This window comes from Panthera tigris, chromosome B4 (genome assembly GCF_018350195.1).
Source record: "Panthera tigris isolate Pti1 chromosome B4, P.tigris_Pti1_mat1.1, whole genome shotgun sequence".
NCBI lineage: Eukaryota > Metazoa > Chordata > Mammalia > Carnivora > Felidae > Panthera > Panthera tigris.
In genome coordinates, this window is record NC_056666.1 from 140,107,620 (window position 1) to 140,133,538 (window position 25,919).

The 25,919-nt window shown below is 58.5% G+C and overlaps 2 protein-coding genes across 7 annotated transcripts in view; both read right to left on the reverse strand.

The window, feature by feature from the left end:
• Window positions 1-547: 547 nt before the first annotated feature.
• On the reverse strand, window positions 548-6,549 carry IL17REL (interleukin 17 receptor E like). Its single transcript, XM_042993584.1, has 14 exons — window positions 6,441-6,549; window positions 6,148-6,257; window positions 5,803-5,917; window positions 5,114-5,253; window positions 4,850-4,921; window positions 4,715-4,769; window positions 4,074-4,237; window positions 3,961-4,005; window positions 3,611-3,668; window positions 3,241-3,404; window positions 2,966-3,112; window positions 2,722-2,779; window positions 1,823-2,011; window positions 548-1,549 (listed from the first exon to the last, which is right to left on the reverse strand). Exons 1-14 carry the CDS (start codon window positions 6,547-6,549, stop codon window positions 1,524-1,526), a joined length of 1,452 nt encoding a protein of 483 aa, XP_042849518.1. The 3' UTR covers window positions 548-1,523.
• Window positions 6,550-6,562: 13 nt separating this feature from the next.
• Window positions 6,563-25,919, reverse strand: part of TTLL8 (tubulin tyrosine ligase like 8) — a 79,197-nt gene continuing 59,840 nt past the window's right edge. For 4 of the 6 annotated variants that reach the window (XM_042993574.1, XM_042993575.1, XM_042993572.1 and 1 more), the window contains 2 exons: window positions 19,097-19,124; window positions 18,702-19,011 (listed from right to left, as the gene is read on the reverse strand). In XM_042993574.1, the coding sequence (XP_042849508.1) occupies window positions 18,723-19,011; window positions 19,097-19,124 (317 nt within the window). In that variant the 3' untranslated portion in view covers window positions 18,702-18,722. Of the gene's footprint in view, window positions 6,591-18,701; window positions 19,012-19,096; window positions 19,125-25,919 lie in introns of those variants that run through there. The other 2 variants (XM_042993580.1, XM_042993573.1) reach the window with 2 other exon arrangements.

Sequence of the window (25,919 nt, forward strand, 5' to 3'; positions counted from 1 at the left end):
CCCTGACCTGGGATGGGGGTGGGTGGCCTGGGACCCGAGGGTGAGGCCTCTCTGCCCCTCCGCCCACCCCCCTTTCACCCTCCTTTCAGCTCCTGTTTGACCCGGCCTCTCACGGCCCCTTTTGGGGACCAGACGCTGGAGGGGGTTGCAGGAAAGGGCGCCCCCTTGCTCCGCCCCTTCAGTGTGGGGGGCGGATCTCCGGGCTGAGCGCCAGCAGGGGTGAACCAGCGGAACACCCCTCTCCTCCCACTGCCCCTCCCATACATGGCCCCGGGCAGGCCGCCGAGGTATTGGCATCTCCAGCCTATGGGGTGTCCTCGGGGGACAGCCTGGGGCTCGTACGTGGTGGGGGTCGCGGGGGGAGGGCAGCAGGCCCTGTCTGCGGCCTGTGGTTCCGCCCTCGCCTCCTCGGCCATCCCGCCCCCCCCCCCCCATTTTAACAGGTACAGCTGGGCGCCATAACCCTCCCCCACCCCACCTGCCGCAGGGCTTCCGTCGCCCTGCAGACCCCGCGTCTGTCCTCAAGCGAAGAGGCGAGCTAGGCGCACAAGTGTTTACTGGTTTTGCCCACTCCTGGTCTGCTGTAGCCACCCCCCTCCCCACCCCCTGCAGGGCGGGAAGGGGGCCAGGCCCCGGGTGCCTGGTGGGGGGCCACTGTGGTCAGGTGGACACGAGCGGGGACTCCAGATGCAGGAGGGACAGCCTGGCAGTGCCTGTGAGCAAGCAGGACAGTTCTGTGGGGGCACATCTGCCGGGCCGGCCGCTGGGCGACCCCTGGCCTGGGTGTGGAAATCACGCTGCAGGGCCAAGGGTCCCTCTGTGGTCCTTGAGCACAGATGGCACACAGTGGCCCTTAATGACACTTCTGAGAAGGGCACATCCCTGCGGGTGGCTCCTGAGGCCACAGGAAGTGGCCAGCCTTGGCCCGACTGGCTGTGCAAGGTGACCTGAGCTCTGGGAGGGTCGGTGCAGGGGGCCGGGCGGAGGCCCCGCCTGGGCAGTGGGGGGCCGCCCTGCTAGCATGTGGACAGTCGGTATGGGAGCGCTCTGGGCAGGGGCTGGGGGTGGGTGGTCCTGGGCCAACGGAGCCTGGTCAGCCGTAGCAAGTGTGGGGTCGCACTCTGCTTTCCAGTGCTCAGGCAGGGGCCAGGGATGGTGGCCGTGACCCCGGGTGGTCCGGAGGGAGCCTGCACCAAGCTGAGACGGGACAGGTCGGAGGCCAGGCCATCCAGGAGAGAGGGCAGCCCACCCAGCCATTCCGTGGCCCTCAGCAGGGGGTTCAGGGAGGGGCTGAGGGCCCTTCATCTGACCCAAAGCTCCCCGCCCGGCTTGAGGGCCCCCAGGGAGCTGTGCGCGGCTGGGGAGACGCAAGGTGGCCGGCCCCACAGCCCGTGTGCAGGCGAGCCACCTCTAAGTTCTGAGGCCTGGCTTTTGCTGCCAGAGGCTCGGAGCCCCAGATGTGAGCCCTCTGCACCCCAGCATTCAGCCAGGGCACCTGCTTGTGCTCCGTGAGGCTCCTGGCCTCAGTCCGCTGTCCCCTGGGTGGCAGCTGGAAAGAGAGGGACGGGAGTGCTGGTTCAGTCTACACAATACCAACCTTGTCTGGGGGCACAGCCTCCTCCAGCTCACCCCCAGCTGTGTGGCCGGAAGAAGGAGAGGGAGCCGTGGGCTCCAAATGCTCCGGGCTCATTGGGCAGGCCCTTCTAGGCCCTTCCAGGCCTTTCCAGGCTGCCCGTCCTTTCTTCGGGGGCAGTCCACTTAGACCCCCAAAGCAGCCCGGTCTCTCTGCTCACAGGCCGGTCCCTGGGACCCTGGGACTCACCCGGTGTGGCATGGAGGTTCTGGCAGTGGCTGGGGTCAGCTCCCAGGTCACCTGGCTGGCAGGCGGTGGAGCCCCGCCCCAGATACGGGCCCTCAGGGGTGACCGTCGCCCCTTTGGCCTGTGATCTGCTGGAGGGGATCTTGGCTGAGGAATGGGGGCCCAGACTTGACTGAAAAGCTCCTCTGGGGGCTGGGAGGGGTTGGAAGACACGGGTGTAAGAGGCCCTGGCCAGGCCACCAGCTTTGGAAAGGGTGCGAGCCGCCCGGAGGCCTGGGTGCGAGCCCCTTCCCATCTCCCTCTCCCTCCAGGGCTCCTGCCGTCCACTCTCCGTCAGCAGCCAGAGGGCTTCCACACATGCAGGTGGCGATGCCCACTCCCACTTAACAGCCCGGTGCCCTTCTCAGGCCCCGCAGGCAGAGGCCACCCTCCTGGGCCACACCCAGGACCTACACGGTTCGCTCTGCCTCTTGCTAAGCCCGAGATCCCAGGAGTCTGGGCCTAAGCGGCTTGGGTGGGTGAAGGCGGGCTGATGGACGTCCCGAGGCCCCCGACAGTTGGAACCAGAGCCCCGGCCAGGGGTGGTGGACACGCAGGGAGGAGGAAGCTGCACCGCAGGTGCCCAAGGATGGACCTCGGGGGTGGGGGTGGGGCCGGGCCCCTACCTTCCGTCCGGCCTGGCTTCGCCCTGGCTCAGAAGCCTGGCCTGACTCCAAGGCAGGTGGCCCCTCTGTCCCCCACTGGCGCCCGGTCTCCCGAGCGGCGCACACTACCCCCGCCCTGAGAGTGAGAGCCAGCGACCGGCTCTGAGCTGCGGATGGGGTCCAGCCCCGGCCTCCTGCGGCCCGTGAGCGTCCACTGCCCCCGCACCCCCGGGGTCGAGGCCCAGGCCCGGCACTCACTGCATTGAAGATCACACAGCTGCTGGGGGGTGGAGAAGTGCACGTCGGTCCTCCAGCCCTGCAGGCGGAGGGGGGGCAGCTCGGTCAGCCCGCGGCCCCCTCCCTGCACCCCAACCGTGTCCCCCAGAGCGACAGCCTGGAGAGGAGCTTTGGGGGGCAGGAGTTCCCCTGTGGGCTGATGGCAGGGAAACAGGTCTGGGACTGGAGCAGGTGGGTGGGGGCGGGGTGGGGCGGCACCACCCACCTGGATGCAGGTGCTGGGGGCACAAGCCTCGTCCCTGGGGATGTCCACGAAGGCAACCGCGGAGTCAGCCACGAAGCCACCCTGGGTTGGGAGAGGGGCAGGTCGCGGGAAGTGGGGGTGGGGGGCAAGACCGGCCGTAGTGTGTCGCTGTGGCACAGGGACACAGGTGTCACACACAGCAGAGCAGCCCTGCACCCCTCCACACCGGGCGGTCTCCAGGGAAGCCAAGGGGTCAACCACCTTCCCCAGGAAGGCGCCCACCCCGCCTGGCTCACTGAGGCTGGAGGGAGAGGCGTGGCCCGGATCGCTGGGTGGCAGGCAGGGGGCCACATCTTCCTTTGGTGACACAGGTGCACCTTGAAGCTGGCAGCGCTGGGCGAGAAGAAGGTGACTCGGAGGTGGCCCTGAGACGCGGCTGGCCGGACAGTCATCTTCCAGGCTGTGGGGTGGAGCGTTGAGGCCCAGCAGCCCCCCCCCCCGCCCCCCGCCACTTCCACTCCCCTTCTCACTGACCCGGCACCCTGTCATCCTGCCTGCCTGGCCACGAGGCATCTCTCGGAGCGCAGAAAAGGGCGTTATTTGCTGCAACCGCACAGCAAAAGGCGCAGGCCCCCTCCCTGCCCTGCGGCCCCATGGAGAGCTCACCTGGGAAGCCTAGTCGTTCGAAAGGGCACCTCACCCAGAAGCCCCGGCCGGTGGAGAACTGCAGAGAGGACATGAGGGGTGAGCTGTGGCAGGTGGGGGGTGGCCGGGGGCTCAGGCAGGCTGGGGCTCCTTCCCGCAGAGCCATTCAGCTGCACCCGCTGTCAGACCAGGGTTGGGGGCAGAGGGGGTCACTGGGAGGCTGGGCCCCAGGGCCGGGCAAGGTCTGGAGTGAGTGTGGCTGCACGTCCCCGCCCCCACGCCCCGATCCCTCTGCCGACCCCTCTGCCGACCCCTCTGCCGGCCTCCCTGCTGCCTCTCCCTAAGCTCCAGGCTGGCGCCGGCCCACTCACCTTCAGGCAGAGCTGGGGCTGTGTGTCCACCAGCGGGTACTGCACCTGTGGGGGGGCTCGGGTCAGGCCCTGGCCGTCCGTGCCCACCCCCACCCCGCCCGGTGGCCACTCACCCTGCCCCGTGCCGACCGGCCGGAGTGCTCCAGCTCGTGGCAGAGGGCCCCTGGCTCCGGGCGCCAGCACAGGCTCACGTGGCCGCTCACGGGACAGGCGGGCTCCCAGCTCAGTGCCTGGCTTCCGGGGTGGTAGCGGATGGCGTCCCACAGTGCCTCTGTGTCTGCAGGGACCCTCCCCAGGGGCTCCAGTCAGCTGAGCCCAGCACCTGCTTCAGGGACTGCTGGGCCACGTCGAGACTCAGGTGCAGTTTCCCTGCGGGTCTCTGGGCCCTGGCCAAGAGTGTGTGTGTGTGTGTGTGTGTGTGTGTGTGTGTCCGTGTGCCTGTGCGGTGTCAGGGAGCAGAGCCCAGCGCAGGGTAACACTCCTCCACCCCCCAGAGAGCCGCTCTCGACAACACTTGCTTCTTCTTCCGGGTGAGCAGGGCCGGGGCTCGTGCACACGTGTACGCTGGGCGCGCGCACGCGGGCACACCCATGTCTGCAGATTCTGCCACTGAAAGGGCTTGCTTGGGACACCCCTTCGGCTACGTGTTGCCCGAGGCACGCTCAAGGACCTGGGCCGGCCCGGCCCCACCCTGCCAGGCACCTTGGACGCGCTCACCTTTCCCGCCCCCTACTCCACACCACGGGGCACTTGCCATTTTCGAAGGGACAGGCCTGCATCCGCACTGCGTCAGGGGTCGCAGACCAGCCCTGCGGGAGGGGCCGGGGTCAGCGCAGGTCCTGCCCTTCCCTCGTCTCCTCCCAGCAGTGAAGGCCACACGCTCACTGACCTCAAGGCACAGGCACGGCAGCTCTCGGCTGTAGGGCAGAGAGACGGCGCGGGAGACCCTGTTCACCGTCACCTGCAGCGGAGTGGAGGGCTCAGGGGCTGGGGGCCCGGTGGGTGGGCGTGGCCTGGGACGGGACGGGGCGGGGCGTGACGGCCCGGGGTGGGTGGGGCCTGGGGCTTGTGGGCGGGTGGAGCCCCGGGCTCGGCTCGGGTGTGGGGCGGAACTTGGTCTGGGCCCGGAGGCGGTGTCCGGGGCCGGGCTCACCCGCATTGGGGCACCCACGTCCTCACAGGTGAACCACTTGAGGCAGAGCCGCACGTAGTAGTCGGAGTCCGCGCGAGCCTCCGGCACCTGTACCAGAATGACCTTGCGGCCGCGGTCTACCCAGTAGGAGAACTTCCCGGCTACAAAAAGGCGGGCGGGCGGCAGGTGGAGGCCACGCTGGGACTAGAGGTCACTGGACACAGGTCCCCACCTGTCCCGAGAGCCTCGAGGTGGTGACCCCTGCCAGCCCTAGGCACCTGGGGACCCATCGTGATCTCCCAAGTGGGGCGGGCAGAAGATCCCGGTGGGAGGGCGGTGGGTGCCCGCAGCAACCTGCGGGGCTTCCCAGGGGCTGCGGGGCTGTGGTCCCACCCGGGGAGGGGGCCTCACCGAAGCAGAAGGGCAGGTTCCTCCCCACGTCTTGGTCTCTGCAGTCTGCAAACGCATAGGCAATGGTGGGCCCAGCCACTCTGTCCCCAGGAGCCGCACACCCGGGTGGGCCTCTGCCCATGTGCTCCACAGAAAGAAGTCCCGCCTCTCCAGGGAGGCCGTGACCCCGGAGCTAAGCCAAGGCGCTTGCTGGGAGCTGTGCAGCATGGGGCCCTGCCCCCTTCCTCGCGTGTCCCACCCCGAGTCGGTCCCTAGACGCCAGCGGCAGCCGAGCCGGGGCTCGCCCCAGGGGCTCTCACCTTCCACGTGGTATTGTTGGTCCAGCCGGACCCCACAGAAGTGGGGCACTGTCCTCAGGGTGACGTAGAGGCTCTGGGCCACGCTTACTTCGAAGCATTCAAAGTGCACCTGGAGCTGGGCAGGTGCAGGTGTGAGCCAGGCGCACCTGGGGTCTCCACCTACCCACCCCCCGCCAGGCCAGCCCCGCCGGGCACAGCCGGAGCTCCGCAGAGGGGGTGCCCGTTCCTCGGGCATCGGGTCGGTCAGGTGTCGAGGAAGGGGGGGCAGCCCCGGGACAGCTGCTCCTGCCTGACAAAGGCTTGGGCTGGGTGGCCCGGCAGGTGTGGGTCAGGCCCTGGCCTCACCTGCTGCCCCACACGTAGTCGGCGGGAGGCCCTTGAGACCCGCACGCTCTGACACTGGGTCTCCTGGGTGTCGAGGCTCATGGAGCAGGCCTCCAGGCCCCGCAGGCTCTCTGGGTGAAGGGAGGGACCGGGCAGGGCTTGTCAGATGGGGCAGTGAATCCTGTCCTCCTCTCCTCTCTCCGCGATGTGCGGCTAGTGGGGCCGCCCTGCCCCACCGGGCCCGTCGGATGGTGGGGGCTAAAGGAGCCCGGAGCCCACCCCCCTCCCGGTCAGCACACCCCGAGGCCTCTCACCGTGCAGCGTGAGGGAGGCCTGCACACGCAGGAGCAGGGAGCAACCGTCGTGGGGGGCACACCTCATGGCAGTGGAGAGCGTCAGGGCCTCCAGGATGGACCTGGACATGGACGAAGGGGACTGCCGGCAGAAGCTGCTAAGAATATTCCCTGAGGAGGGGAGATGAGGGTGAGTGCCACGGGGCTCTCCCCCAGCACCCCGGTTAGGCCGTGTGGGTGGCCCGGCCTGGGGGGAGCCCTCGGGCTGCATGTCTGGGGAGGGGTCCTCACCATCTCGCCCCAGAGCCATCAGGGAGCTGGCCCCCAGTGAGTAGTGGACCCGCCCCTGAGCCAACTGTCTGTTGGGGATCAGGAGTGGGGCCAGGCCCGGGAGCAGGCCACACCTGAGTGTGGGTGGCTGCTGCCCTGCCTGGGGTGCAGGGGTGAATGGAGCCTGCCTTCCCATAAGCTGGCAGGCCCCATCGCCCGTCTTCAAAGATGAGCAACAGAAAAGGCCTGCTAGGGGCCCCTGGGTCATGACCCCAATGTCATGCAGCCTCGGGCTCTGTTCACAGGCCAGCGGCTGCCCTAGTGCAGGCAGGACTGGCCCGGAGGCCTTGGCGGGGCTGGGGCTGGGGCAGGCCCTAGGGCTGAGCAGCAGTCGCGGCCTTCGCTTGGCCGGGCTTGCAGCTGGGGACTTGGGGGACAGTGGAGTTAGTTCCACACGGGCCGTGGAGCCCTGGGGAGGCCTGTGCCCCCCAGAGTCAGCGGCCCGGGTGCCCTCCTGCGTGCAGGGCTGTGGCTCGTCTGCAGGCATGAGAGGTGGCGTTCAGGCCTGGTGCCACGTGAGGTGGAGGGAGCAACCCCGCGGTGGGACCATGTGTCCAGGGAGGGGAAGGTGCATGTGCTCAGTGGGTGCTTCGGGGCTCAGAACCCCCGGGGTCCCACGGGGCATATGAGGAGGACGTCACTGGGGACAGAACTCAGGGGAAGTGCAGGCACCACAGCCTGTCAGACCGGGCTGAGGCGCTGACATGCAAATCAAGGGGGAGGCAGAGGAAGATGGCGACCAGACGCCTCTGCGGTGAGACCGAGGCGGGAACGGGCGCTCCTCAAAGGCCCTAGCGCTCGAGGCCTGAGGCGCTGACCTGAAGGCACAGAGCAGCCATCTGTCCCCAAGCCTGGGGCCACAGGCTGCTTCTGCTCAGGGACCTTCTCCAGATGGAATGCAAGCAGATGGTCTATGGAGAAGGCAGGTCTTTGCAGGAGGCCAGTGGCCCGACCACGGGGGCACGGACAAACATGCTGTGGTAGGTAAGGCACTGTGGAGCCCGTCACTCAACAGGGCCCATACTGACTGGCTTCAGAAACAGACTCCACGAGACCTGAATACGTTCATGGGAAAGAAGTCCGGCTCCGTGGATCCCACTGTGGCCAAGATGGAGTCATGGTGGTGGGGTTTACCCTCCTGCCTGACACAGCCTGGAGAACCAGACGAAATGTGTGGAGCGGTGGTTTCACGACATGACACGAGGAAGAGAAGGAGAGCGATGTCCTTGGCACAGGGGACACATACGTGAGTTCCGCACGTGCGCCAGTGTCTCGAGAGCGTTTTCAGGCTGTGGTGGAGGGAGGGGATCCGGAGGAGCCCGGCACTCTCCCTGAGTCGAGGAAACGGGCAGAGAGCCTGGGCCGACCAAAGCACCAGCACTAGCAGGACGGAGTGTGAGACAGGAGAGAAGGCTTCGGAGAGAACCGCGAAGAACGTCCACCCTGCCAGGCACAGGTCAGCACACGCACGTGAGGGAACTACCGGAGGCAGGGGAGGAACCGGCCCAGAGGATCTGAGGGAAGAGTGTCCTGCACTCGTTCGGGGCCGAGAATAGTTCCCGTTCTCAGCCGGGCACTGGGTAGGTGCCACCCACGCGAGTCTTGCCTCAGTAGGGGATAATTAGCCTCAGACTGATTGCTGCTCTCATCCCGCCCAACGTGTCTTAAAAGCGAGACCCCAAAAAGTTTAAGCTGTTTGCAAGTAACTTAACTGTATTCCAGGAAAGCCTCAACAATATTTGTACGAACAAAAATACATATCCAGAACATAACGGGGTAAAATTCACGGTGTCTGCCATCCAATAAAAAATTACAAGACATGCAAGGAGCCAGGAAAATACAGTCTATAATGAGAAGAATCGATTAATTGAAACTGATACAGGTATTAGAATTGTTAGTCAAGAACATTAAAACAATTATTATAATTGTATTCCGTATGTTTGAAAAGTTCATTATAGATATGGAAGATTAGATAGATGGGTAGATAGATCTCAAATCCAACTTCTAGAGAAAGACTATAATGTCTGAGATGAAAAAATACATCAAATGGGATTAATAGCGGATGAGATATTAAAAGAAAAGAAGACCGGGGAAGCTAACATGGCAATAGAAAGCATCCAAAAGTAAATGGAAAGAGATAACGATGATGATGGTATAACAGTAGAAGCTTTGGCAGGACAACTTCAGTGACTTAATGCATGTGTAATTAGAATCCCCAGACGAAGGGGGGATGAAACAAAATCTTGAAGAAGTGATAGATATCTCCCCAACTTGATGAAAACTGTAAACTCACAGATCCAGGAAGCTTGGTGAGTGCCAAGTGTAAGAAAGATGAAAAAAATCATGAGGGGGAGAAGGTGTGACTACAACAGCACAAATGCCCAGAGGGCAGAAGTGGAGCTGCCAAGGGTAGGATCGTAGGCTATTTGTGAGGTGCTGCGTTACCACTTGAAGGGAGACTCGAAGGAGTTAAAGATGTATATTATAAATGCCAAAAAAAAAAAAAAATCCAAAAAGCAAAACAAAAAAACACCAAAGCAATCACTAAAATAACAGTTTGAACTAATAAGTCAACTAAGAAGATAAAATGAAATCACACACACACACACACACACACACACAGAAATAACTAATAAGGCAGAACAAGAAAAGGTTAATGAAGAAGAGATGGAACAAAACACAAATAGGAAGAAGATCAGTTAAACCTAACCATCTCGGGGCACCTGGGTGGCTCAGTCAGTTGAGCATCCGACTTCAGCTCAGGTCATGATCTCGCGGTGAGTTCGAGCCCCACATAGGGCTGTGCGCTGACAGCTCGGAGACTGGAGCCCGCTTCGGATTCTGTGTCTCCCTCTCTCTCTCTGCCCCTCCCCTGCTCATGCTCTGTCTCTGTCTGTCTCAAAGATAAATAAAAACATTTAAAAAATTTAAAAAACCTAACCATCTCAATAATCATATTAAGCATAAATGTTTAATACCACAGTTAGGCAAAGATTTTCAGACTGTACAGAAAAGCAACACCCAACTGTAAACTGCTTATAAGGCATACACTTTAAATAGAAAGACACAAATGCAAAAAGACACAACATGCTAAGGCTAATCAAAAGAAAGCTGGAGTAGCTGTTACCAGACAACATGGATTTCATGGCAAAGAATGGGATATTATCAGGGATAAGGATATTCATTTCACAGTAACAGAGGGAACCATTCATCAGGAGGACACAACATCCAGAACTGATATTATGCACATAATATCATAGTTTCACAGTGCGTAAAACGAAACTGATAAAAATACAGGGGGGAAGAGACGAGCCCACAACTATAGTTGGCTGCAATAGTCTTTCCTCTATACTTGACAGAACTAGCAGGCGGAAAACCGGAAAGAATAGAGTGACCTTGTATAACACAACCTACCAGCTTGACTTGATTGGCATTTACAGAACACCCCACCAATGACAGCAGAGTCTGCATGCTTTTCAAATGGAACATTTATCAAGAGAGACTATATTCTGGCACATAAAAGTCTCAGTAAATTCACAAGGATTCAGATCAAACAAACCATCTTCTCTGATCAAAATGGAATTAGAAATCAATAAAATATTCCTGGAAAATTTCCCAACATTTGAAAACTAAACAATACACTTCTACATAACCCTTGGGACAAAGAAGACACGAAAAGGGAAATAAGAAATTACTTTGAACTGAATGAAAATGAAAAAACAACGTGTAAAAACATTTGGATGCCTGCCAAAGATTCATCTTTGAAAGATGCTGGTAAGAGAATGAAAAGACGAGTCACAGACTGAGGGAAAATACTTGCAGATCATATACCTGGTAAGGAACTTGTATTCAGAACGTGTGAAGAGCTCTCCAAATTTAATAACAAGGAAACCAACAACCCAGTAAAGAGTAATATTGAACAGATTCTTCACCACGGAAGATAAAAGTGGGAGAGAAGCCCGTGAGGAAAGGCTCAACATCGACAGACGTTAGGGAAATGCAAACTTAAGCCACAATGAGCTAGTGTTACCTTGTGGAATGGCTCAGATGGAAAGGACCGACCACACCGAGTGTAGACAAGGATGTCCAGGCATAAGAATCCTCGCACACTGCTGGTGGGAACAGAAAACGTCACAACCACTTTACAAAACGATTTGGCAATTTTTTAGAAGGTAAGTGTACACCTGCTGTACGATGCAGACATCCCATGCCTTGATATTCACCCCAGAGTGATGAGAAAGGCTTGCCCATGAATGTTGATCGTGGTTTCGTTTTTAGAAGCCAAAACCTGGAGACAGCCCAAATGTTCATCAGCAGGTGAGTGGGCAAGCAGACCGTGGCATAGCCATCCAGCGCGACGGGCTTTTGACACACGCCACACGCGGATGAATCCAGATATGATTATGCCGAGCGAAAGAATGCAGACACAAGAGTACCCACTGCCTGGTTCCATGCATCTAAAGTCTGAGAAAATGTGAGCTAATCGCTATGGAAAGAAAGCAGATATGTGGTTGTCCATTATCCTGACGGAGGTAATGGTTTCACAGGTTTCACGTAAAACCTTAGCAAACTGGATATTTAAAATATATACAGTCTGTTTTAGGTCGGCCGTATGTCAATAATGCCATAAAGCAATTTCCTCCTTCCTGCTCGTCTACAATGTGCACAAGAGGCAGGTGGTGTCCTTGGCGAGATGCGGTGCTGAGCTTGGCCCCAGAGGAGCGGGTTTCTCCCAACCCAGTTTAAAGTTGTACAAGACCATGGGGCGCCTGGGTGGCTCAGTCAGCTAGGTGTCCGACTTCAGCTCAGGTCATGATCTTGCAGTTCGTGGGTTTGAGCCCCATGTCGGGCTCTGTGCTGACAGCTCGGGGCTCAGAGCCTGGAGCCTGCTTTGGATTCTGTGTGTGTGTGTGTGTGTGTGTGTGTGTCTCTCTCCCTCCCCCACTCACTCTCTCTCTCAAAAATAAATAAACATTTAAAAAATTTTTAATTTACACAAGACCAGAAGTGGGAAAAATAAAGCAATAATTTTTTTAAAAAGGCTTGGGGCGCCTGGCTGGCTCAGTTGGAGGAGCGCGTGACTCTTGATCTGGGGGTTGGGAGTTCGAGTCCCATGCTGGGTGTAGAGATTACTGAAAAATAAAATCTTAAAAAAAAAAAAAAAGGTAGAGCCATTGAAAAGAAAGGCTCGTGGTCAGCGTGGAAAATAGTGAACTATATGGATGGAAATCTGCTTATTTAAAAAAATTTTTTTTACATATATTCATTTTTGAGAGACAGAGCACAAGTGGGGGAAGGGCAGAGAGAGGAGACACAGAATCCGAAGCAGGCTCCAGGCTCCGAGCCATCAGCACAGAGCCCGACGTGGGTCTCGAACCCACGAACTTTGAGATCATGACCCGAGCAGAAGTCGGACGCTTAACTGACCGAGCCACCCAGGCACCCCGGACAGCTGCTTATTTAAAATAAAATGTCTAAGAGTAGGCTCTTGTCCCAAATTAGCCTGACAAAATGGGGAGAGGGTATCTAGAGGAAAGGCGAAGAGATCCAGGCATGCTCGACTATTTGTGGTGCAAAACCGGAAAACAAGACACTGTCGTTCTGTGGATTTCATCGTGAACCCCAAGTCTGTCACGAAGACCCAGGGAGAAGTAAACACACTTGGTCTCTAAACGGTTTTCAGAACTGCCGCAGGGCCTTACTAGAAGAAGGCCTAACAGATGTATTTTAAAAAGCAGAAATAGGACCCCAAAAGGAAGAAGTAGTTTACAAAAGGGAACAGGGAACACAGGAGTTGGTCAAACACGATGGTGAATTCAAATGCATATTGACAAAGGAAGAGGGGGAGAAAGAAAGCTTCTGTGTGTTTAAAAACAAGCGGGGGTTCGCTTCCCGCAACGCGGTGGACCCGGCCCTTTGGGCCAGCCTGCTGCTGAAGACAGCGACCGCTGGACGAAAAGCCGTACATATAAAAAGCCTCCCCAAAGCTTGTGAAAGGTGATGAAAGAATCAGGATCCTCAGGCCACAGCCGGAGAAAGGGCAGAGGGATGCAGTGCACAGGAAGCCACGTCTGCTGAGGGCATCACAGAGCTGCCCCCGTGTCGCCCTGGGTGGGGGGAGCCGGGAGGGACACCCCAACCCTTGGCCCCGTGTGGCGGTGGCTGGTCTGAGCAGGCAGGGAGGAAGAGAGAGCTTCCCGCAACCTCTGGTGGGTTAGGGTGCTGGTTCCCAGCCCTGGTTTGCATCTCTAGGAAGGTCCGTGAGACCTCAACCTGTTTTTCAATTCAAAATGGTCCCGATGGCCCTGACAGTCAGGCACTACCCCTGGGTACTGCTCAGAAACAGACGTGAATCTGGGCTGGAGAAGCCCCTTCATCCTAGGCCTCGGAGAATGCCAAGAATCATTTCTCAAGGGCACTGAGCACACAAATTATTTTCTAAGTTTATTTATCTTGAGAGAGAGAGAGAGAGCGAGAGCCCTAGAGGCAGTGAGCACACGTGGGGGAGGGGCAGAGAGAGAGAACCCCAAGCAGGCTCCTCCCTGTCAGCGCAGAGCCCCACACGGGGCCTTGAACTCGTGAACCATGAGATCATGAGCTGAGCCAAAATCAAGAGTTGGATGCTTAACTGACTGCGCCACCCAGGCGGGAGCAGACATATTTAAAGATAAATAGTCCAGAAAACAAAGTGCCAAGAGGGAGAACCAGCAGAAACAGGCTTTGGACAACCCCCCAGAGCCTTCCGGTGACGGGTACCTCGGATGTGAGCTACAGACCAACCATGCTGAGACAAGCTTGAAAAAACGTGCAGTGGGGAAAACTACAAAGAGGGACCAAGCACATTCCAAAGAAACAAACAGAATTTCTAGAAATGAAGCCCACAGAAATAGAAATTAAAAATGCAACAAACGATTTTTAGAGTGGACTGGACCTCAGCAAACAGAGACTTAGAGAAGTGAATGATCACAGCAAATGATCCAGAGGGCGGCAGAGAGAAAAAAGGTGGGGGTGGGGTGTGGGGGGAACACAGCAGACACATGAAGAAATGTGGAGAAGTAAAATGGCCAAGATGAGTCTGAGGACGTCCCAGAAGGTGAGGGAAGGGGCAGGACAGAGGTCACAGCTAGCTCTGAAAAGGCTCACACAATAAAGTAAAAGTCTCCCTTATGAACATGGTTGCAAATCCTAAATAAAATTTTAGCAACTTGATTTAATAATTTAGTAGACATGACCAGATAGGATTTGTTTCAGGACTGTAAGTGTGGTCAACATGAGAAAATCTATCAGGACAATTCACCTCATTAAAAGATTAAAGGAGGAAAACTATATGATTATCTTCACAGATGCACAAAGTTTAAAAAGAATGTTTAAAAAACTAGGAAAAGGAAGGCACCTCCTTGTCTAGATCAAGGCCATCTACTTCAAAGGCCTCATACACCTGATATTTGATGGTAAGCCTGGGGAGTCGTTGCCATAAATATCAGAACTAAGACAAGGGTTCCCCATTCAACATTGTCTTGGTGATTGGAGCCAGGGCCATAAGACCAGAAACAAACAAAAACCATACGTTTATAAACTGTCATCATTTGTAGAATATGCAATTACTTATACATAAAAACTTAAGAGACTCAACGGGAAATTTATTAGAAATAACAGAGGTGTTTTGTTTTGTTTTGTTTTTTGGGAGAGAGAGAGAGAGCTGGGGAGGGGCAGAGATAGGGAAGAGAGGAGAATCCTAAGCAGGCTCCATGCTGCCAGCACTGAGCCCAACGTGGGGGTCGAATTCATGAACTGTGAGATCATGACCTGAGCTGAAATCTAGAGTCGGGCGCTTACCCAACTGAGCCACCCAGGCATCCCTGAAATAACAAAGAGTTTTTAACAAATGTGTTGGACACAAGATCAATATACAAAAACAGCATTGCTCTACACAAGCAAAACCAACCTGAAAATACAATAAAATAAGGAAACTGTTTACAGTATCCTTCTGCCTCTAAAGACCATAAATAAATGTTTTGAGGAAGACGTAAATAAGTGGAAAGGCATACCATGTTCATGGTTGGAAGACTCAACTCTGATGTCATTTCTGTTTCAAATTAAGTAATAAATTCAATGCAATTCCTATCAAAATGTGTAATGTTGTAACTAATAATAAATATATATTGGTCTGTGCCCATTATCTGGTGCAGAGATCCTAAAACCCTTGGAATTTCCCAAGAGATAAGAGCCTGGAAGGTGTCTTTGGTCCTTTATAACAAACCACTTTCAACCACACCTGAATTTATGTTAATGAGGTAAGCCCCCCTAACCTGGGGGCTCTGAGGCTAAACTGATGGTCCAGGTAACATGGAACTGAGTTAATTGTTCGGTAATATTAAAAAATACACACATTGGAAAATACCTACTGATATTTTCAGTAAATTTGACAAATAATCAAAAATTCATATTGGAGGAGTGAGAGCGTATAAAATGTTAGGACCCTTTTTTTAAAGCTTTTTAATGTAAAAATGAAAATTAGATACCGAAAAGCTCACCCCAAAAAACAGCTTTGTGAATTATCACAGAGCAGATGGCCTGATCATCACCAGACGGCCAGTCCCCAGCCAATCAAACCCCGTCATTCACTCCAGAACCAGCACGCTGACTTCCGTCGTAACGATTTTGCATTTCTTTATGGTTTGATCACACTCTTCACACACTATACCTGAGGCTTGTCCATTTGTCAAACTTGGCTTATCCAGGCTGTCTACATGTCTCCTCCCCTTTGCCGAATCAGCCTCCCGGCCAGGCGCCCTCAGGGGTGCAGCCCAGCACCCGTCTTGAGGCCCTTGTATTCCTGGCAAATCAGCAGCAGGACCCAGAGGTCTGGTTGCTCTCAGGGTCTAGATCTTTAGCAGGCTAGAGCTGGTGTTGAATGCCATCACAAGGAGGCATGCTGTGTCTGGACCTCGGCCACATGTGACATGTGACAGTGCTAGCTGTCACCAGCACTTCTGTCACTGGGAGATGAAAAATGGTGATCGAATTCTACGGTTTTGTTTCCACTTATGAGCTGGAATACCTACTTACTCCAAGGTGGCATTCACACAAGGCAGAATCAAGGCTTGATTCTTTCCTTTTACTTTCCCAGTTTTCAAGATGATGAATTGATTCCCTGTCCTCCAGAGAGGATGAAGAGTTCCTTTTTTTTTTTTTTAATGGTATCATTATGAATACATGGGTTTACACATGGGTTGCAATTTATTGCGATTCTTGTTCTTTTTTTAAAGCTCAAATAATATCCACTTGGCGAATAGGGTCTTCAGGATGTCTCCCAAGTACCTTTGACAAGCACCACAGTCTTTGATAGCTTCCTTGCTCTCTGGTATGACAAGATGTCCCAGGTTCTTCCATACTCATTCTGCCCCAGACTGGGAATCAGCCACTGCTCTCAGAAGCCCTGCCTGGTTCCTTCTGGTGGGAAATGGTATTTTAAGACCACAGTCTGGGCACTAGGGAGGCTCATGGCTATGCGTTGGTCACTGGTTCTAGAATTTTTCTGTGGAAAGAGTGGCAATATATTTATATAAATGTAAGTATGACTCACGAGGTCATACTTATGTTACCAATTCAGAGTAAAGGTTTTACTTCACCTTTTCTATATGACATCTGCCTCTCCTTTCTTCCATGCTGAAATGTGGATGCTCAGGGACATGAGATAATACAAGGCAAACCCGTCCTAACTGTCGTTGGCTGTATGCAAACAACGTTACAGGCGCCAAGTCTTAGTCACGGCGCCAACAGTCAGGATGATGAGAAAACGGTAAAAACATGTCTTGGCATATACTTTTCTCATCTTTCCCCATTTTTCATGGTTGTTCCCTACCTACATCATCAGAACATAAAGCCGTGGCATTCCGTACTGTCTCTCTTGTCACATACAGTCTCGCAAATAGCCGCGTATGTAATTTACACACCTAATTCCCACGTTCGTCTCATCAGGCGGCTTGGCTGTTCCTCATGGGAACAGATTCCTAGCAGGTGCCTCATAGGGGCCCCTGGGGGAAACATTCCCGGTGTCCCTGCTTGTTGTGCTGTACGTGAACGTTGGCTGTTCTTTCATTGAAATATACTTGACGCACAACATTGTGTAAACTTAAGATACACAACCCGTCGATCTGACACATTTATACACTACAATGTGGCTGATGTGTCCACCGCACCTCTACCGGGTCACATAATTATCTTTACTTTTTTGGGTTTGGGATAATTAAGATCCAGTCCCTTAGCAAGTCTGATGACTGGAATACAATATTGTGGTAATATTCACTGCACCGTGCGTTAGGGTTTGACCGTCCTTCTGGTGGAAAATGTTGAAAAGTCTGATCTAATATGCTTTTCTTTCCACTGTAAGTTGTCTGCTCTTTTTGCCTACCTGCCCAAAAGATTTCTCTCTTTTTATGATCCAGTAAGTTTACCAGAATACGTTTTGGTGTTAGATATTCAGAATCCATATTCTTGGGTTCATGGTTTGCCTTTTCAATAGCTAGTTTCAAGAAAAATTTTTTTGAAATCTTCCGGGAAGTGTAGTTCTTAGTATCTGTTCTGTGGCCTTGGTTTGCTTCTTCAGAAAGAAGAAATGCACATCAGCTGTATTTTGGACATCCTCTGCCAACCTACGACACATACCATCTATTCACACATCATTTTAACCTCTCTTTCAGTTCTTTATTTTTGTAAATTTCCCCTTTTCACCTTGTATCCCTTCTGGGTGTTTAGTATCGGGTCTGTTCACGCAGGTTCTTCTACTGTAAGTCTTCATTTCTAACATTATTTTTCCTTTATTTCTCATTCTGTGTGCTGTCACCTCGCTTCCGAGAATTTCTAATTTTGAAATAAAGGTTTACAGTTCGCGTGCCTTTCTGGTGCACCTCCATTGTCTGTTGGGACGTTGTTATACTCCTTATACCCTTTTATGTCACCGTGAGGGGTCTGGCCTCTGTCCCTGACTCCAGTTTTCCTGAGGTTCCCGCAGGAGGCGCAGCTCCGGCCACAGAGCGCCCTCTCCTGTCGTGTCGGTGCAGCGTTTGGAAGCGGGGTGACGGTTTTCCCCCGCCCCCCGCCCGGTCCACGTCCTCTGCGGTCCTCGCTCTGTTCGGCCTCGACGGCGCCTCAAGCTCCCCGGTGTGGGGCCGTCTCACGAGGGGTCCTGGCACTGGGGGGGCGCCGACAGCCGGCTCCCGCCGCGGGTCTGGGGGCGGGGGCGGGGGGGGGGGAACAGGTGAGCCTTCCCGCTCCCGCCGCGGGTCTGGGGGCCGGGGTGGGGGGCAGGTGCGCCTTCCCGCGGGGGGTCATCAATGGCTGGGACCCCCCCGCCCCCCCCACCCCCGCCATCGGGGGCGCAGCCGCAGATAAGCCAGCTCACCCGGGGCCACGCCCCCGTGTCACCCCCACCGTCCGGTTTGCACCTGCGGGTTCAGGGACGCGGGCGCGCACCGCCACCGCATCTCGCGGCACAGGTGAGGAAAGGAAGGAACGAGGGAGACTCGCTCGTCTCGTCGGGAACCAGCTGGGATCAGAGGCAGCCACCCCCTCCCCCCGCTGGAAAAGCGGACCCCGCGTGGGCGCAGTAAGCGCACAACCTGAGCGGTAAGTGGTCGGGCCGCTGATGGAGCCCCGGCGGCAAACAGACCCCAGGGAATTAAAGAGCTAAAGGAAAACGACACTTTTAAACCCTTAGAAACACAGCAAAGCAGGAAACCGGGAGACGGTGTCACCACCTCAGGACCGGGAAGAATTTCTTGCAAGATCCCCCCAGATCCACAAAACCCATTAAGAGGAGACTGGTAAACGAGACCGCATCAAACTGGAAAACTCGTCCGCGGCCTTACGGGGCAAAGGGAAACTGGGAAGCGCTCTGGTGGGAGGGGCACCCCAGGGACACGCGGGACCTCACCCATGCGGCCAAGGCCGTGACTGACAACGAAGCTATATTTAAATGGGGGCCATTTTGCACTGGACAAAACTGGACAAGTTGACAAGAGGAAATGGAGGTTTCCAGATACTCCTGCTGGGGCGGCAACTCGCGTGGCCCCTTTGGAAGGTGGCCTCGTCCAACGAAGCAGGAAGGGGCGACTTGTGTCTGCAGGCACGCCGCTGTTGTGAGCTGGGGGCCTTGCCCACGTGCGCCAGGTGGTGGGCAGGGACATCCGGGGGACGCTCTGTCCTGTGAGGCAGGCAGGGAAGGCCCGTGCAGAGCAGGAAGGCCTCCCTGCTCTGGCCCCTGGGAGGGGACAGGGGACCCTGGTGACCTGGGTGGATGAGGGCCGGAAAGGCAGCCAGTCCCCCTCCGCCCGAGATGTACTCACGGTTCACTCGGTTCTTGCAGGCGAAGCCCTGAGGACAGAACGAGAGAGGGTGACAGGTCAGCCCGGCCGCTTGCTGTCCCGCCCCCTGAACCCAGCCCCGAAGGGCCAGGAGAGTCACCCGGCCCCTCACTCTCTGCAGGGGCCTGGGGGGTGCCACAGTCCCCCATTCCTCCTCCGTGTCCACGTGTTCTGGCTCCGCAGAAGCCCAGCCCGAGGCCTTGCATTCAGTGGTCAGTCAGGAAACTGTGGGGCCCGGACCCGACAGACCGGCCCCGAGCCAACTACTTCCCAACTTCTGCTGCTGGTGCCGGAAGCTCCCCAGTTCGTTCTTTTTTTTATTATTAAAAATTTTAATGTTTATTTTTGAGAGAGACAGAGACCCCTCCCCCCTCCCCCCTCCCCAGTTCGTTCTTTTTTTTATTATTAAAAATTTTAATGTTTATTTTTGAGAGAGACAGAGACCGAATGCGAGTGGGGGAGGGGCAGAGAGGGAGGGAGACACAGAATCCGAAGCAGGCTCCAGGCTCCCAGCTGTCAGCGCAGAGCCCGACGCAGAGCCTGACACGAGGCTCGACATGGGGCTCGACATGGGGCTCGAACTCACGAGCTGTGAGATCATGACCTGGGCTGAAGTCAGATGCTCAACCGATTGAGCCACCCAGGCATCCCTACCCCCCAGTTCATTCTTCAGGCGAACCTTGGTTGAGTACCTCCTAGGCACTGATTAGGTGCTGGGGTTCGTGAATGAAAGAAAATGGGGAAGCACCCTGCCTTCGAGGAGCCCGCATTCTGAGGCCGGGGACACAACCCAGACTGTGAGACATCGGCAAACTACACTTTAGGTTAGATGTTGAGGAAGGGTGTGGGGGACCCCAGAGGAATCAGGAAATCTGCAGGCGTGCTCAGGGCCTCGTGGGCCACGGGAATACGCCGAGCAAGGGCCGCTGAGAGCACGTGAACACTCCCCGTCCAGGCTGGCCTCCCCCCTCCGCGGCTCCTACCCCCACCGGACCGCTGCCTGACGGAGGGGCCCGTGAACAGGGGGTGTCTGAACTGGGCACCGGATTCACGCGGGGCCCGTGGGGGGAGGTGGCTGGACGTCCAGGCTGCGGACCTCACTGTGACGGGTGGGCCGTGACGCCCCAGGGCGGAGCTGGGGAGAGTGCCGGCGGGGGTGCGGCGGGGTGGCTGGGGCCCCGGGGCGCCGCGCTGCGCGGGGCCTGTGCGCCACGGCCCCCACACGTGGCAGCGGGGAGCGGCGGCCCTCTGCTCCCTTCCGGGAGAGCTGACCTTCCGCGGACCCAGGAAGCACGGACAGCTGGGGGGCTCAGGACGGAGCCCCGGCACTTGCCTCTGGTAGCACAGGTGGGGAAATGGAGACTACAAGCCACGCCCAGTCCTGCCCCTTGGATCCGTGGAGACGTGGCTACTGGCGGCTGCATCGCCCGCTCCGCCCCCAGTCCAAATACACTTTCTAGCTTGGGACAGGGCTAGATGTAGAGGAAAGCTGTGAAGGTGGCCCCAACAGTTTGCCCCTGATATCAATATCCTCCGTCACGATGGTGCATTTGTAAAAGCCAGGGAGTCGGCTCAACTCGTTTTCCACCAACACCTGTTTTCTGTGTGATGCCGTACTCGGCCTTCCCCGCCCTTCTTCACCCTGCTGTCACCACCCCCATTTTCTGGCCACCGTTATCTCCCTGGAGGCTGCTGATGTGTCCCCCCCCCCCCAATCTCCAATTCCCCCAAAACCTGCCAAGGTCAGAGGAGCAGACCAGACTGGATGCCTTGACCCCGGCAGCCCTGCCCATGGCCCCCTGGTGAGGAGCAGAACCCCGACGGCCGGACCCCAAGGGCACTGACCCAGGGGGTGGCAAGAGGGCTCTGCTCAGATGGAAAGGCTGAGCCAACCGGGGTGCTCTCTCCAGAATGGGACGGAGTGGTCCCCGGGGCACGGCAGCCCAGGAGAGGGAGGGTAGGAGTGGGCCCTGGAGGTGGGACAAGGGGGAGCAGGAGCAGGGCCCCATCTGCAGCCCCAGGGGGATGAGGGAGGGGCAGTGGCTTGGGCCCTTGGCCACCCTCGCTGCCTGCCTCAGCCTCAGATGCTGGGAATCTCTCCTTGGCATGCGCGGTCTTACCTGTGACCTGAGCCTAAAACCGCCCCCCACCCCTACCCGGGAGCTCCAAGAGGGAGAGGGGCCCGGGTGTTGCCCCAGAGGTGGAATGCCTGTGTCCTGGCCATTGGGCACCTCCTGCCCTCTGGGGACTGCCTGTTTGCCCCTGTGTCTTAAGCAACATCCCCCCCCACCCCACCCCCACTCCCCTGCTGGTGGCTGCCGTCTGCCGGTGGGCCCTTCAGCGCCCAGACCCTCTCCCCTCTGGGACACAGAAAGAGGGACGAGCAGGGACAAAGGTCAGGCCAGAAAAGCACCTGTGGGCAATGCGGCCCAGGGTCGCTGGTGTACCAGGAACTCCAGTGGGGCAGGGAGTGGGGCGTGGGGGGGGGGGGCTGGCTGAGAGCCCCAGGGCCCTGCCGTGGGTGGGGTGGGGACGGAGAAGTAGCCACGCCCCAACCTCCCCGGGGTTTTCCGTCGGACTTCTCGGGGCTTCCCGGGCCAGGCTGGGGGCTGTCTGCACGCAGGGACCCTCCCTCCAGGAGCATGTCTTTGGGGCGGGATCTGCGTCTCTCCCCTCCCCCCAAGCTGCCCCCACCGGCCCCGAGCTCCAGCCGGAGGACAGGACCTTGTCCTGGGTTCCACCGGCCCCGGCGGGTCTGCTCTGCGCAGCCCACGGTGCCGTGACCCCAAGCACCAGGGCGCATTCAGCACCGACGCCCCTGCCCCGCCCCGCGGGCATCGCTGGCTCTGGGGTCCTCTGCTTCTGTCCTCCCAGCTCTCGAAGTCAGCTCAGCAAGGACGGTTTTCACGGAACGCTTCCCGAGGCCCCGGAACAGTCTTCCCGTGGGAACTTGTGGGCTGGAAGGGTCTGGGCGCAGGCGCAGGGGTCGCCAGAGGCTGCCCCCCTCTCCCTGCTCGCCTCCTTTCTCGAGCAAACCCCTCCTCTGAGCCCGCTGCGGGCCCCTCCCCCACCGCTCACCTGCCCCCTCACCCCCTCTTCCCCCAACCCCGCCCCCATGCGGGCACCGAGGTGGCCGTGGGGCCTGGCTGAGTGCGCAGTGACCCCCTTTCCCCTCGCTGCGTACCCTGCCCCCTCCGGGCCCCCGCTCTCCCCTTACCCCTCCTCCCTTTTTCTCCAGGATTTTTTCTCCTCCTCACAGCCGCTGGGTCGAAGGGGCTAAGTCCTACCCCGTCCTGTCCCCATGTGGGACCTCGGCTGGGGCCCAGGGCGGCCTCCACTCACACCCAGCTGCCCTCACCCTCAGCTCTCCATGTCTGATGGCAAAACCAAGGTTCCTTCCCTGAAACCTGCCCCCCTCCCCCCGGCCTCCCACTTCAGGAAACATCTCCAGCAGCCAAGAAGCTGAAGTCGGGTTCTAGGGTCCACTTTGATGTCGCCTTGTGCACGGGATCCTCCCCCGCCCCTCGCCAAGCCAGCTCCCTGTGGGTGGGGCCCAGACCACCATCCCCCCCACCTGGGCCCAGCTGTCTCCTCTGCACCCACCGGTCCCACCAGCAGCCAGAGGGAGACTGTCCTGGGCACTCACGGGTCCCTGCACCTCGGATCTGAGCCCCGTGCCCCTGCCTGGCCCCCTGCTCTCCCCCCCCCACAAGCCCCTCGCTGAGCTCCCCGGACCCTCTGCTGGATACACTCCCAGGGCTTGTGAGGCTGCTGTTCCTCCCAGAAGAGGGAACTCGTCCTCAAGTGCCTCCAGGGTGGCCTGGGCACCGCCCCTGGAGGCCACCCCAGTCCCCTTCACAGTCAGCACCACCGACATCTTTTGTTGTGCGCTGTACCAGTTAGAACACAAATCCCCAAGGTCACAGGGCACGCAGTGGGCCCTCAGACTTCCCTCCGCCCCATGTTCATGTCCTTTCTGTGCGCATGTCCCTGCTGCATCGCCCACTGTTCCCATGACACCTTCTAGGCTGCGTCCCCACCGCGCCGAGACCAGTGGTGGGCCCGGGGCACCGCCTGGGTCACGGTGCTGCTGAACGCCTCCCTCAGGTAAGGCTGAGTCAGCTGGCCCGTGGGAAAGTCCCCGGCCGCCACCCTTCCTGAGCTGCATCCTTGCCCCGCGGCTCCCTCCGGTCCAGGGGGGCACACTCCCGCAGCCTTCCCTGAGCGGGCTGTGCGCGCAAGCCCCGCACCGTGGATGCCGAAACATGCTTTGCCGAGGCCACGGGAGGCTCCTGGCAGAGGGACGGCTCGCAGGTGCGCCAGCCTGCCCCCACCCCGGGGCTCTCAGCAAACGTTTCCTAGGGCAGCGCTGCAGGCTGGGCCCGGCACCCCGCAGGGGCTCCCAGGCCCCCCTCGGCCCCCTCATCGCCCAGGGCCTCCCGCGCCCCTTGCCTGCCGCCCGTGTTCGTGTGGGGGTGCCAGGCCAGTGCCCCCCTGTGGAGGAACCGACGCCCTCGCACCGGAGAGCAGGGGAGGCCACCTGACCATGCACAGCATGGGGGTGGGGGGGGGGCCGGGGCTCACCTGAGAACAGGAGAGGCCACATTCTGCAATCTGGGGGATGGCCAGGCTCTGGTAAGTGCTCCAGGTCAGGGCCAGGAGCGCCACAGCGTGCCCAGCGGGCATCCGGCCCGAGTGACAGCTGCCAGGGAGCACGGTGTGCGCGCGCATGGGGGCGAGCCTGCGGGAGGTCCTGTGAAGCTGCCGCTTGCCTGTGCAGCCTGCACTCCAGCCCCAGAGACAAACGGGAGAGTCTTGAGTGAGTTTGCTCCCTGGGGCAGACACTCCCCATCCTGGTGGAAAGGAGCCCAAGTGGGCTGGCTGAAACCACAGCCCCATAGCTTCCTGCCAGGTCCCGGCTCAGGCTGTGGGGCCTTCGGACTCTGGCCAGAGGCCCACGCAGTTTTAGGGTGCCAAAGGAGGCATCTGGAACCTCGAGTCTTTGGGGTTTCAGGTTACTGGGTGCCCCTCGGGGCTAGTCTCTGGATCAGGGCTGGCTGTGGGCCCATGGGGTTGGGGAGCTGTCCCCCGTGCCCCGTGGCTCCTGGGTGTACCCCCATTCCTCAGGCACTCATCTTGACGGTGGGGGATGGATGGGGGGCCGATGGCCGCGGTTGTTAAGCTTGGCTGGGTCTTCCCAGGTGCCAAGAGCCAACCGTGCAGGAGAACTCTCTCCCGGAGCGGGACCTGGGACCCCACGCCACTTCCAGGGCGCCACCCCTCAGACGCGAGAGGCTGCCCCCTCCGCTGAGCCCTCAGCCCAGAGGACGACACCCGGGGCCTGGCTTCTGCTCAGGAATCACCCTGTGCCTTTTTTTCTCATCGGAATCCTTCTGTGTGTGGACGTTTCCAGGCAGAAGCTCACGGCACCTAGTCTGCTCAGCCTTCGTTCAGGGCAGCAGGAAGGAAAGAACGGAGGCATGGCTCTGGGACCCCTGTGTCTCCTCCCCGCCTGGGCAGGCCCAGACTCCGTGTCCGGGCTCCTTCCTGCATCTGGTGGGCAGGTGTGAGCGTCTCCGGCCCTGGGGGGGGCATCATGCTCCGAGTGGGGGCACGTGAAGCGATAGACGGCTGGGGATCTGCCTGGAACCCCAACAGGGCACCCCAGGTTTGGAGGGGAGCTGACTCTGAGTGGCACCATCCCCAGGCTGGACGCCCTGCACGGGTGGGCCCCTGGGACGGTGCAGCTGCACTGGCCCACGTGCCCCATGAAGTGGACCCAGGATGAAGGAGCCTCCGCCCCAAGGATAGCACCTGCCAATGAACATCGCCCAAGGCCGTGGTCCCTGCCCTCCTGCAACCCTGGCCCAGTCTCCAGAGCCCACAACCCAGCCTCCCTCCATGCTGGGCCGGGGCCTCACCTCTGCCCCACCTGGTTTATAGCATGCACGGGTTGGGACTTCCGTGGTCCCTGCTGGGCTGGGCACCCCACCGCATGCTGCTGGTGAGGCAGAGCGAACGGAGATGGGGCTCCTATCCTATCGTGTGCTCCCCTGTGGCCACGATGCCCAGGAGAGGGAGAGCCCGACGCCAGCCACTGTGCTGAGTAGCAGAGTGGCAGCAGGCTGGCATGTCTGGGGGTCACCGAGGAAGGCCAGGCATTGGTCTTCCCACTGTCCCTGGCCTAGCCCGCCTCCGGCACCTTCGGCCTCTGGGTCAGCCAGATGGGGTGAGTCAGAAGAAAATGTGCTTCCCCAAGGGGCTCGCGCTGCGTGGACTCAAGTGGGAACTGGGGTACCACGTGACTTCAAGGGCACAGGCTTTCCTCGAGCGAGGCCATATGGCCACTCAGGCCCCAAGTCCCTGCTCTGTGGCTGCCCCAGGATGGGCCCACCTGCTAGGTGACCACGTGGCACCCTGAATGCGCCATCCCAGTGCCAAAGGGATGCAGGTGACCAGAAGTGGATGGAGGGTCCAACCAACCACATGCCATCACGGTCGGGGGTGGGGGTGTGGAGAAGCATGGTGGGGATCCCCCCCTCCATCCCCCCCACTCCCCCCTCCCCCCCACTCCCCCACTCCCTCCCCCCTCCATCCCCCTCCCCCCTCCCCCCCACTCTCCCCTCCCCCCCACTCCCCCACTCCATCCCCCCTCCCCCCTCCCCCCACTCCCTCCCCCCTCCCCCCCACTCCCTCCCCCCTCCCCCCCACTCCCTCCCCCCCTCCCCCTCCCCCCACTCCCTCCCCCCCTCCCCCCTCCCCCCCACTCCCTCCCCCCCCTCCCCTCCCCCCTCCCCCCGGCTCC